At 32.1% G+C, this 13,858-nt stretch overlaps 2 protein-coding genes across 3 annotated transcripts in view; both read right to left on the bottom strand.

Annotated features, from left to right (window-relative positions):
• LOC113392053 (zinc finger protein 26-like) overlaps window positions 1-13,858 on the bottom strand; it is a 257,766-nt gene that overhangs the window by 197,711 nt on the left and 46,197 nt on the right. The window lies entirely within an intron of this gene.
• The window catches only part of LOC113392108 (cuticle protein 7-like), a 40,095-nt gene that overhangs the window by 4,558 nt on the left and 21,679 nt on the right, over window positions 1-13,858 (bottom strand). For both annotated transcript variants that reach the window (XR_010309709.1, XM_026628386.2), the window contains exons 3-4: window positions 5,779-5,916; window positions 4,343-4,420 (exon numbers count right to left, since the gene is read on the bottom strand). Coding sequence is in view for 1 of the 2 variants with exons in the window: in XM_026628386.2 (XP_026484171.2) it covers window positions 4,343-4,420; window positions 5,779-5,916 (216 nt within the window). In the remaining variant the exon portion in view is untranslated. The remainder of the gene's footprint in view (window positions 1-4,342; window positions 4,421-5,778; window positions 5,917-13,858) is intronic.

Below are 13,858 nucleotides of genomic sequence, written 5' to 3'. Positions count from 1 at the left end.
ATGTCAATTGTTTTTTTTTATACATTTTTTCAAATGTTTAATAATTCATGGCCCACCTGTATAATAACTTAGATCTTAATTGAAAGTACTTAGTGTATAAGAGACAGGGATAGAGCGAAAGAGATATCGTATTGATATTGAACTAATTTAACTAGCGAGAGCAGATACGGTTCCAGCGGCGGTTGCGTATGATGAGAACGTTCAAGAAAAAACCGTAGAATTAAATAAGCTAATATCAACGAGATGTACAACAGATAAAGCAATCAAGAGTAAGTCAAACTACAAAAATGTTTTAAAACTTATCTTATTTCTATTATCTATTTAATAATCTAAGCAATATAATCACCCATAGTCTATTCAAACTAAACTAAATACAAATTAAAACGATATAATTGGTCGACATCTTAAATTATCTATGTTATTTATTATGGATTTGCAAACAAATGCGTTTTGGCTGGCGATGACGCTGTTATCGGACCTTTATAAGAAAAGGTAAAGTAAATAAAATAAATAAAGATACATTCACTAGAACTGTTGCTAGGGCACAATATAGCTGAACTAAAATCAAATCGCATGGATACGTAAACGGTAAATCTCATTAAGTAATAAATGAATTTTACGTGGTGATAGTGGCTTTGTGCGAGTCCGTTAAGGTACCAACCACTCTTCAGTAATGAAATAGCTTCGGTGTAAAGGATGAGTAAGCAAGTGTAATTCCAGGCTCAAGAGAAATCTTTGTTAGTGGCGCATTGCCAGTGTCTATGGGAGGTCTGATGATCACATTTCTAATCTTCGAATATTTCTCACAATCATCTCTGTGATGTATCATGACATTAACGTGACAAAGCATGTTTCTCTTCGTCCAATAACTCACAGACCTCGATTGCTGATTAGTCAATAAAAAAAAAATCAATTGTTATAAGCGTACTTGGATCCAACCCGCATTAAAGTAGCGTGGCGGTAAAAATACCAACTTGAAACAATAACCTCAACACGGCAGATTACAAGATGCTACTTTAGGCAAATTTTCGATTACGAATTTTAATAGTCTTTGCTACAATTTTATTTAATAAAAAAAAAAAAAAAAACAATGACCGACGGTACATTTAATTTCAAAATCGATCACTGACTTGAGGAGACAAATGTAACGATGCAGATCGAAAGTGTAGCGTACATTGACGTTTTATTACCGGTAATGGAACCCAATGATGTTTTGATGTATTTTAAGGTAGGTAAATCTACTATAAATTTGCTGTAAGTGCCTCTAAAGAGTTGCCTTTTAAAATCATTCGTTGACAAACATTTTCCTACCAAATACACACACCCTGTGTTTATTAACACAACGAAAAAAAATTGTAAAAAAAAAAAAGTAATAATTTTGTTTACAGTTGGTGCAAATACATTTGGTATGTAGACAATCAAATTATGTAGATAAAATAAAACTGCTTTTTTAATTAAAATTTTTAATCTTAGCTTCGAAATTTTTGGGCGGATTAAATTGCATCTCGGTCTATTTTTTTTTCAGACTATTGTTTAATAGGGTTGGCAATTAAGTTTTGTTCAATAGTTATACATAATTTTAATATATTAATTGCTAGTTTTTTACCGATAGTAGTAATTGAAACATCGGTAATATATTATGCAAATTCAAATATCTTTATTTAATTGTGTTCATTAAAGTTATACATTTTTTTTTAAATGTGTCAAACGGAACTACATGTGACATAGATTCAGAGACTTTTTACTATCTGACAAACGTGTCAGACATTTGCCGACCAAAACATTTAAACACAATTATTTTATTTCGGCCAAGTCTAAGATATTATTTTATTATCTTTATAGCTGCTATAGATGGTTTGTATAAAATAATATATAATATAAGCTACAATACGGTCTTTATATTTTTCTGCTTAAATTTTCAATAAATTTGTATCAACAACTTTTATATTTAAAGCAGGGATAAAAAATCATCTACCAGTTACTACGAATTTGCTATTTACTTAAATAACAATTAATTTTATACTTAAAATTAGATTAAATTCATTGACAATTGTAGTTGTAATGTTCACATGTAAAGTCGGTCTACCAATAAAAAAAAAAAATTGTATTTAGATATCAGTTCGCTGTGCACACACGTCTTCACCGCGCGCCCATTCTATATATCCTCTTTTCCCGCGCTTTTGCGATGTGTGTCACTCGAGATGACAGATGCATAAATACACAGAAAATATATATTTATATAAAATATAAATCGAATGCTAATGAATATGTTATTATAGATCTGTGTACACTACAGTAGTCAAATGGATTCGATTAAAAAAAGTGTCAAAATTAGGTATGTATTTTTTTCTAATAAATTAAATTTTCTCTTGTTTTTTTTTTTAATAGAGACTAATGAAGAAGGTATGTGATAATTATTATAAATATTTAAAATATATATGTTTATATTACAATATTTTATACAGAAATTAACTTGTTGTTTTTTTTTTCATATACATTTTATTTAGACTCCCATGTAAACGGTATGTGATATTAAAATCTCAATAATTACCAAAAAAAAAAAAATTATAAATAAAAATTAATGTAATTGTTGTAGATGAATACAATACTTTGTCATCTTTGAATAAGAAGGTAAATGAAGGTAATGGCAGTATAAAGTATTTTTTTAGTCAATTACTTGTTCCATAGACGATTCAAACCCCAAAAAAACAAAAGCCAAATAAACAACATTTGAGATCAAATTTACACGATATTTTTGTCGATAGCTTGAATAAACTATACTCTATTCCAAACATAACAAGAAAAAAGCCAAATAAACGACGTTTGACAGTAAATCGACGCGATATCATTGGTCGAGCTCTTGATTAATCTATGATATTCACTATGGATTTTAAACGTCGACGAAACTTATATCGGAATTTTGGAACTAAATTTAAATTGGAAATAAGTAGTTAAGTGTTGTATTATTAATAAAGATATATTAATCATAAACTCTTGGTAGTGCACGATATAGCTGAGTTATTAGCAAAACTCATGAAAAAACGTAAATCTAATCTTTGTTTATGTTTTTTCCTACTTACATTGGAATATACTATATAGATTTAGGAAAAGTTGGCGTTTTAGAACCTCAATGAAACTTTAGAAGCAAAATGGAAGTGAATATATTTATTTAAGTCGTATAATGTTATATTATAAAGACTCTTAGTAGTATATAATATAGCTGAGGTATTAGCAAATTTTGCATGGAATACTAAAATCTAAGGTTTGTTGTCAGCAAAAAAAATTCTGTGAAAGCGTAAATATAGGTTAGGTTAGTACCGGTATATTTATTCCTTCCCGATTGCAATAGGTTGTTCATATTACTGTGTATATTATTAAAAAAATAATCGAATTAATTTTACAGAAACAGTCACAAAAGTATACATTCCACCGAGGCCATCGACGTTACCGAATCACTTTGTCGACGATATTTAATAATATAAATATATACAAGATAATGAGTTTTTTAATTTTTATTTACAATTAGTTGTCGTCCACAGCTTTAAGGGTTGATCGTCTTGTGTTTGGTAAAAAAGTAACCTTGGAGTTCAAGCTTGCTTGATACCAAATTCGGTTTATTGGTTTGGTCGTCAAAAAGCAATAGATAGATAGATAGAGCTATTTCGCATTTATAATACGAGTATAGATTAATATAAATATTTGTTTCTGATTAAACAATATTTTATACAAAGTGAGGGTATTTTTAAAGGAATAGATTTCGACTACTATTTCTTTATAATGAGAAGTTGCTTTATAAGCTTGTTAATCACAAGTTATGTTTATAATTGTTGATACAAATAAAATGTAATGAGTAACATTTTATTTATTAATTATTGTTCCGTCCTGGATTTCCACGGGTCGTGTTATAAGCGTATCCATAGAGCGTTTATATTGAAGGACAAAGAAACAAGAAAAAAAGTCTTGAATTTTTGGGATAGGTTAACAGGCTTACACAGTTACCTCATCAAAGTTGTCTGGCTAGGTACCACTATCAGATATTCCGTTCCAAATTGTAATATTTAGTATTTTTGTATTCCGGTTTGAGTGTGGGACTGTGAGTGAGCCACTGTAACCATTGTAACTTGTGGTGACTCAAGTGGCTCATTTGCCCGTTCGCATACATTATATATATATAACTGTGTGACTGTTACAATCATTACATCAATACATAACTATTCTGGAAAAACTCACTTCGTATATCACTCGTGAAATTTTGATAACTGATTTACAGGTGATTCGATATTTTTCGGTTCGTTCGTATGTTCTTACAGAATAGGTATACATAGATGAATGAAATACTTACATCATGAGGACCAGGGTGTGTGGGGGGGGGCACGTAGGTCGGGCGTGGAGATGTCGGTCTATAAGTGGGGGGTGTTGGCTGAAAAAAAGAACAGGTTATATGCAACAATTATTTGTTAATTTTCCCTAAACGAAAATGTGCAACGGATACAGTTGCCTGCATGTACATGTATATACATTTTTAAATTAAATATGATTTTATAATTATAGTATAATTATAGTGTTTTTTTAAGCCCAGTTTTAATAAAAACTAAATTACAAAAGCAAAAATATATACAATAAATCATCCTATTATTGTTTAATTGAATTGTTAATATTTATACAGTGCTAGTCTATTGTGTTAATAAACCATAGACCAAATTAATCAAATTCGGATGTCTGTCTTCTGTTTTACATTAAAAATAAACTGAATACAATGTCTGAAATAAGCTAACTTAAATATAAATATTGCTATTGTTTGGTAGGGTACCACACACGATAGTATACTTGAAGGTAGAACTTCGTGCAAGATCGTTTAAGTAAGTACCACCCATCATATATTCCACCTCTAAGCAACAAGGTTTAGTACTGTTTTGTTTAGATTTCTAGGGTAAGCCAGTATAATTATAGGCACAAGGTACAATATTTTAGTTCCTAATGTTGGTGTCGTATTGGCGATGTGAGGAATGATTAATACTTCTTACAGTACCACTGACTATGGGCGGTGGTGACCACTTACCTTCAGGTAGGCCTTGTACTGGTCAATGTCAATGTAATGGTCAAATGCAATTTTTTCAGTCTTATAAAATAATATTAATTTACAAATATAGAGATCCACAAATAAAGTCAAACGAATTATTATTATGTAACAAACATAGATGGCGCTGGCGAACGAACAGACTTCCAGAATACGGATGGGAGTTTTAGGCAACGTTTAACGGATTACGTGACAAGAAGTTCATCAAGCCTCAAAGCTTATAATTGATGGTTTGATCTCACAATAATTAACAAACATCAATACATCGATTGTTGTTTGTTTAAAACGCGTAAAAACCGAACAATTGTCTTACCCTCATTGTGGTACAAACAATGTGTTGCCTTGGTCCATTACGGCCCATTCATATGTCAAAATTGTTTCACGATTGAAATTAGTGACCTTGATAATATTTAAATATCGTATGAGAATGTTCTTTTATCAATTATTTATTTAATTAGTAATATTCATAATTAGGTTTTTTTATATTTAAAATAAGTACTATATAGATTAAAATATTACTACAAGAACGAACGACGAACGAAGAAGGTACTACAAGAAGTATAAACCATTATACCGTATTAGATGTACTCATACAAGTATGCTATGACATTATTTTTATACTTACCAACAATACTAAAAGATAATTAATCAGCTCTGTTATTTATCATTAGGTTGTTTTAATTAAAGATTTTAAGACTTACCACTCTATTATTTCCATTCGTGGGAGGGAAGGGAATTTTCGGAGGCTCGTAAGTATAGCCCTTGCTCGGTGGAAGGTACTCGTTAGCTGCCAGAGTTGCACTGATGTACACGCAGGCTACAAGGCAACTGAACCACATCTGAAATAAGAAATAAATAAATAATTAAAATTGATATTACAATTTGTCTCTTTGATCACAATCAAAATATACTTTTTTCAAGTAGGCTTTTGAAGAATTACTTTTCAATAGTAGTTTTACAGGATTATATTCAATGTTATACTACTACTGGTTCAGAATATACATACCTACTACTTATAAGAATCGACAAGAAACTCACTAGTTACTCTTTTCTACCATTTGAATAAGAAAACGATCGATCTAGTTACGTAATGTAATGCAGAAAAAACGACGAAAATGAAGATGTAGAGAAGCGTACCATAGGTTAATTGTGAGATGAGCTGGACATTTGATGTGATGGATAAAAGTAGACAAAATAGGTGGACTACGTCCTATGGTTAGATGATGATGAGAATGATGACTAATAAAATTACAGGTAATCATTGGTTGTTCTTAGCAAAGGCGCATAAATATATATAACTACACGAAGAACTCGTATTCAATGCGTAATTTTACTTGATAGTGGAACTTTGTGCAAACCCTCTGGGTAGGTGACAAGCACTCATCAAACAACAACATTTAGTATTGTTGTGTTGTGATTGAAAAGATGAGTGAGCCAGTATAATGATAGGAAAAAGGAACATAGCATCTTAGTTCGGAAGCTAGTGGCAAATTGACGATGTATGAAATTGGTAAAATTTCTCATAGTGACAATTTAAATGGGCTTTGGTGTTTACCAAGACTTATCATTAGGTGACCGATTTGCGAGGGTTACAGAAGTTAATCATGATTATATATTGAGACACTTGTTGCATCTTATGTAAGTTTGAAAGATTCTGCGAAAAAAAAGACGATTAAAGCATATCCCTAATGATTTTACATTAGCGATGCTAAGAGTTTTTCTAATCATTTAGAAAATAATTACAATATAATTAGATACGTATTAAGTCGTCGTTATAGGCCTCGTGATTTGATTTATGTGGAAATTTAAACGATATAAATTATTCTTTCATAAGACGTTGATTAAAATATGTACTTTTTGTATTACTTCACTCCTGGACTAACTTTTCTGCACTCCCTTGGTACATAGAATATTAAACTTCTCGTGTTACGCCCGTCTTTTGTAGAATTTTAAATACAAATTGGGGTTTGAAATCAGTGGTATTGCTCCGGGTCTCTTATTATTAGGGGCATACTGCCATGAGGTTCTGGTAGAGAAGTATACAAGCATCTCACTTAACGTTCATCAAAATAATTACAACTTAGAACTCCAAAAAATCTTACGCTGTTGGGTAACCAATATACTGGCAAAATTATTCCAAAGGATCAGGTCTTAAAAGCGTAAATTCATTTCACATGTTAACGTAGATAAAGATAGAAATAGATTACGAATAAAATACATTTTGTCGCACATGAAATCACGGGGGGCAGCTAGTACGTAATACCAATCTTTACCAGCAATTCCTGTTAATGTTTTACAAAATCATAAGTAGCCAACAAATCTCCCAGCCAAACCATCTCAATTCCAAAAATCGTAAAATAAGTACAAACGAACAGATATACATATATGTATATGATATTAACACGTACGAGTAAACACAAGGTATACTTAACGAACGATAGAGTGCATCTTGGCCACGAGCGGGCGTCCTTGCACTATTGAATCATTGCAGTATTTGTATCGACAGCAAATACTATATACATTCTTATAATAAAAAAAAAATAATAAAAATGTTAGCTGATTACTAAAAGAACCAATTTAAACAAACAATTATACTCATATATATATAAAAAAAACTAGTTTCTGCGTGCGGTTTCGCTCGCGTATTAGGGAAGGAGGTCAGTCTATGTGCTCTGTGCTATTTCAGGCTAATATCTTTATCTCTGCCAAATTTCATTCAGATCTGTTTAATTGTCCCGGCGTAATTCTGTAAGAAACATCCATCCATTCAAATTTTTTTCTTATTTATAATATTAGTAAGTTTTGCTTATCTACGAAATGTATCCAATCTTAAAGGAGGAGAGTAGGTAAGTTTGCACGCGATAATATCAGAAACTGTTCGTCCGATTTCAATAGTACTTTTTGCATTAGATAGAGCGTTCATTAAAGAAGATTGTGTGCTATATTGCCTTATTTTATGAATTTTAGGAGTAAAACTGTAATTGTAAACGTCAAGTACATAAACAGAGACAATTCAAATTGTGACGTATTGGACGTAAAATGAATACGAGCACAATTTATGCACATGAAAACTGTTTTGATGCCGGTTTTGAATCTGTAATATTAAAATAAGATCCACATCTTCTAGCCACTGGGTCATCTTGATTTTAATTCATTATACATTACCAATGCATCGCTCTCCATCAGCTGATGCAAGTCGCTCTTTGGATGTATAATTACATTAGTCAATCATTAGTATAATTATATATTAAAGTAAATTGTACGTATAGACGTCTCAATAAGATTCTGCTTCAATCTTAATTTCTTATGCAATCGAAGTTATGAGTTTATTACTAAATAATATGATTTGAAAAGTTTATTTGGTAAGATAGGGTTAAACCTATTACTGCTATTTATTAAGATCGTCTTTTACATTTGAAATGAAATCTTTTGGATGTGAAACATCTAATGGCAGGTCTGATCGACTTTTATGGTTGGTCGACGCGTTGCGATAAAACTGTGTAGTGACGTGTCACCATTCGCAAATAACCGTGTGACTCCAATCATTTCGTAGTCTCACAATTCAAATTTCCCAGACATGTGAAGAATCTATTTTTAATAATAAATGATTTTTACGTTAAAGGCAGGGCCGGATCTACCATATGGCTTTTTGGGCTTCAGCCCAGGGCCCCGTGGATTCAAGGGGGACCCAGCTAAGTCAAGTCAAAGTAAAAAATAGACGATGCTGCGAAAGAATCCATAAATTTATTAAATTAACAGATCGTATGGTTTGCAGCCTTGCGAGTCCTGCAATTAATAGAACCCATTCAATTAATTTAATTCAAGTCTACGTTCAGATATGCCTTAGATGGGTCGCTAAGTAGTGTTAGCCCAGGGCCCTTAACTTACGGTCCGCCCCTTGTTAAAGGTTATATTTTAGCAGAAATACCATAGTTATTTAGGTTCGTAATAGTTTCCTTTCTTATATTCGTTATTATTATAATTCAATTGTCACTTATTTTAGGAAAAATGCACGAAATAGTGCAGTTTTTTTCGTTAACAAATATATAGACGCAGATCGATAGCAGACGTCTTGATGCAACATTTATTGCAACATATTTCAGTCACGACTCAAAATATGTTTTTTTAAAGAAGATCTATTATAGTTTTAGAAGTCACGATCCGGAATATATTATACTAGCTTAAAAATCATTCAGAATTACCCTTTTATTGTTGCAATCTTTTCATTTTTCTTTAAGGGCATTCCTTAAAAAATGTGTACGTTATAAAATAAAATTATGTTTCAAATTTCAGTACATTGATTGCCAGTCAGGATAAACAAGGTATAGAAGTGATTGTTGACCAGTAAAACAATATTCGATCACAAAAAGAGATATGTACATAGCTTTCAAATTACATAATTATTCCATTTACCGTTAAAACAGTCGGAACTTGAAATAATATTACAAAAACCTTTATATTAAAGTCAAAATCAAAAAATCTTTATTCAATAGAAGCGTTATACTTGCCTATTGAATGTCAAAAATTTACTACCGGTTCGGAAATAAACACTTCAGACCTGAGAAGAAACAGCGAAAAAACTTATCAGTATATTTTTTAATGTCTTTTATTACAATTATAGTTTATAAAACAATCTGTCTGTTTCCACTGGTTAGTTGTCTGGGTAATTTTTCGCACAGAGAATCGGAACAGCGAACAGGGAAATGCAGCTGACATTCGACGCGGTTAATTACAAATATATTAAACATTCACATAAAGTTATTTGAAATATGGGTTTGTTACATAAAAGTAACAACTTATAATATTCCACTAACAACATTGAACAACATCACATACATTACTCTGATCCCAATGTAAGTAGCTAAAGCACTTGTGTCATGGAAAATCAGAAGTAACGACGGCACCACAAACACCCAGACCTAAGCCAACATAGAAAACTAATGAACTTTTTCTACATTGACTGAGCCGGGAATTGAACCCGGGACCTCAGAGAGGCGTACCCATGAAAACCGGTGTACACACTACTCGACCACGGAGGTCGTCAAACTAATACTCAGCTAAATTACGTAATTATATATTACAGATATATTTATACAGATCAAGTGTGTTAGATACATAAATATTATCTGTAATCTTTATGCTGACGTTACGTATTCCCATAAACGTATTGTATTCGACGATTGTCCGACGCTTGCACATGACTTCACTTGTAAGTGGGAAAAAATTCAAACAAAAGAATTGTTCGCGTATTGAACTAAGTATTTAGCGTTTTGACACGGTAATATCATTTAAAATGTTACACGCTTGTATGCAAGGTATATTTACATAATATACTGTATAACATTTTATGATGAACAAATAATAATTTGCAAATTTAATAACATATATAATTAGTACAGTTTAGTGGAAGAGCTTTGTTTGGGTTTAGGACATTTAGGGAATAAATTCTACTAACAAATAAAGCAGTTTCGACTATTCCTCATAAAAATAAAACTCAGTTCAATTGTAACTCAGGGTCGATTTTACTTATTATTGTTTTGGTTACTCTACATCCACGGGCTCACAGCTGCCCGTGCCGTTTCACTTTTTAATTTGAATTCGGTGTGGCGGTTTACAATTATTATTATTTACTAAACATCAGCGTCTTTCCTAAAAGACGAGGCACGAACTGACTGAATTTTAAAAATTTCATTTATTATTCTAAATATAGATATATGTATTTCTACTTGCCTATATCGGTTATGACACGATCTCAATTATATTCTGATCAAACTATCGCCGACCTTCTGGATTGTTCTGTACAATAGAACATAACAGAACAGCAACGTTAAGGTTTCGATTTTTTTGTTTTTTTTTTATGGCATTGATTGGCGGACGAGCTTATGGGCCACCTGATGGTAAGTGGTCACCACCGCCCATAGACAAAGGCTGTTATGTCCCTTGTGCCTGTGATTACACTGGCTCACTCACCCTTCTAACCGGAACACAACAATACAGTGTACTGTTATTTGCTATTTATTTATTTGATTTCGATGGCGCCCTGGGTCGAATTTAAAGGCTTGGAAGCCCGGGGACAAAATTGTCTGTTCTTTGTTTATGTCAACGTTTTTCTGTGATTGAACCGATGTTTATTCTGATCTATAAAAAATATCATAAAGTGGATGACCTTTCTTGTGGAGGTAGCTGGCCTAGAACCCTTATGGCTGAGGCTATAGCGGGGCTTGTCTCTCACAAAAAGATTTAAGGCGTAATTTTAAAAAGGGTAAACTTATTTTCCGGGGTCGCTGTCAAGGTTAGGGGGTCAATAGCATTACATATGCAATGCGAAAATATTTATGTCTGTCTAAATGGTCCGTATTGTCTATGAGGCAGTGTAGGCAACTGAACTCGATCCGGACGTGTCAGATTTATCCCATCGGATTAGGGAAGTGTGTTCCCCAACACATTCGTGCACTATGATATGACCTGCATAGTTATTATCCTTAAGATTGCCTCTCGGTGACATCGATCAGTAGGACATAACATTCTTAACAGGAAAATGTCTGGATCAAAAATCAAATCAATAAAAATATACTTTACTCAAAGTAGCCCTTTGAATCATCATTTCACTATATTACGTGAAGCTACCACCGATTCATAATGTAGATTCAACCGAGAAGAACTGTACTCGTTTCCAACATTTAAATTACAAAATTATGTTAGTTAGATAGAGTTATGTATGTATATAACATATGATTTTGCTGTTATAAATATTCACGAATCTTAAAAACATATTTCAGAATAAATTGACTATAATTAAAGACTTGGGAACGTGTTACATTGGACGTAAATAGATTCGTGTTGTAATCAATATAAGAAAACACATCATCCATATTTCTTAACAATATTATCTGGCTGAAGAGGATCGGATCGTTGCAACAATTCTCATAGCTCGTCCGAACAATGAATTGGTCAATTTAGTTGATAAGGTTTGGCTTAGTTTCATTGTTTAGTGAAATATTAAAGCTTCATAATGTAATTCAAGTCCTTTTTTTAATGCAATCTTAAGGTTCTTAATGACGGTGTGGTTAGCAAATAAAGACAATATCATCACTTACAAAATGTTCATTAAATATGTAAAAAAACCTAATATTTTGCGCGCGAATACTGTAATTGATTTTCACGTCAATTATATTTGAAGTGTATGTAATATTTAATGGAATATTTTTATGTAATATGTATTATCATTTTTTTTTTATTTTCGTTTCATGTACAATGATATAAAAACTTATTATATACGTACACACATTTGTACATGTTTAAGAAGTTTTTTTTTTTTTTTTCTTTATACGCAAAGATCAACCTCTATTCTATGTGTGATTATGTTCGCCTAAATTTATATAAATTTTTTAATAAAAAAATAAATACGAAATTAGAAAGCAAGAGTAAAAAATGTTTTGAATACATAAACACCCTTTTGCGTTTCATTTAATAGACCTACGTAATAAAGTGGAATAATTTGTAATAGTAAAAGTTAGTTCGTGACCCGCCACGCCCGAGATTAATGTTGCATCAATCGTGATTCCATTCCGCGGTTTAATGTCAAAATGTCCCTAAACTTTAAAAGATTGACATTAAATTATATTAAGCAATAGTAAACTGATATGATATTTAAGTTCACGTTTTAAATTGATTCATTAATTTGTATGGATATTATATTGAAAACAATTAAGGCGATCTGCTGTACCATTCTGTAAGAATTCACTTGAAATCTCACCCGTGGAATATTGTCTATCGACTTACAGTGACACGCCATATTGATACGTATGTGCTTTAAATTTTCTAATTATTATAGTCAGTGTCGCTTATCACATTTCGACATTACAGGATCGTATTCTGAAGTTAGTTTCGAGTTCCATCAGATTTATTTTAGTAATGCTTAACTGAAAGGTCACTAACCTAATATACATAATACTTATATCAGAAGATACAGTACGTTTCCGAAAACGTTTCCGAAAGGTTTAAGTATAATATATTTTATATATACAAGCAACATCACCCATTTTAAATATAGACTACTGAGTGTCAGCCGTTGCATCGCACGTTTTAGAGGTTGGACGTTAGGTTTTAGGTATAAAGAAGCCTTTGGCGAGGGTCAAATTTCATCAAATTAGATCCAATGGTTTGGCTTTGAAAGAACGACAAACCGATAGAGTTACATTCTCATTTATAATATTGGTAAAGATTGGTATGGTAGGGCTTCGTGCAAGCCCGTCTGGGTAGATACCACCTAATCATCAGTTATTCTACCGCTAAACAACAGTACTCAGTATTGTTGTGTTCCGATTTGAAGGGTGAGTGAGCCAGTGTAACAGGCACAAGGGACATAACATCTTAGTTCCCAAGGTTGGTGGCGCATTGGAGATGTAAGGTATGGTTAATATTTCTTACAGCGCCATTGTCTATGGGCGGTGGTGACCACTTACCATCAGGTGGTCCATGTGCTCGTTCGCCAAACAATTCCATAAAAAAGTGACGATGGTAAATGTGTTGATATGCCTTCAGAGGTCCTTCATTCCAACGGTAGACGTGAGGATTGCTGAAGCTCTTCGCTGGTGACAGTTGCTATTTCCCACCACCAGCTTAAAAAAAATGTGTATACGTCGCCATCTTTGTTATTCATATAATAAAGATAAATAATTCAACTGTGTATATATGGAAATACATATATATTATACTCAGATACACCATACTATATTTTATATACAAATAATACAAATGATATTTACAATAATTATAAAT

This window comes from Vanessa tameamea, chromosome 27 (assembly GCF_037043105.1).
Source record: "Vanessa tameamea isolate UH-Manoa-2023 chromosome 27, ilVanTame1 primary haplotype, whole genome shotgun sequence".
NCBI classification, from domain to species: Eukaryota; Metazoa; Arthropoda; class Insecta; order Lepidoptera; family Nymphalidae; genus Vanessa; species Vanessa tameamea.
The sequence above is the reverse complement of the archived record's forward strand: the minus strand, read 5'-3'. Positions and strand labels throughout refer to the sequence as shown.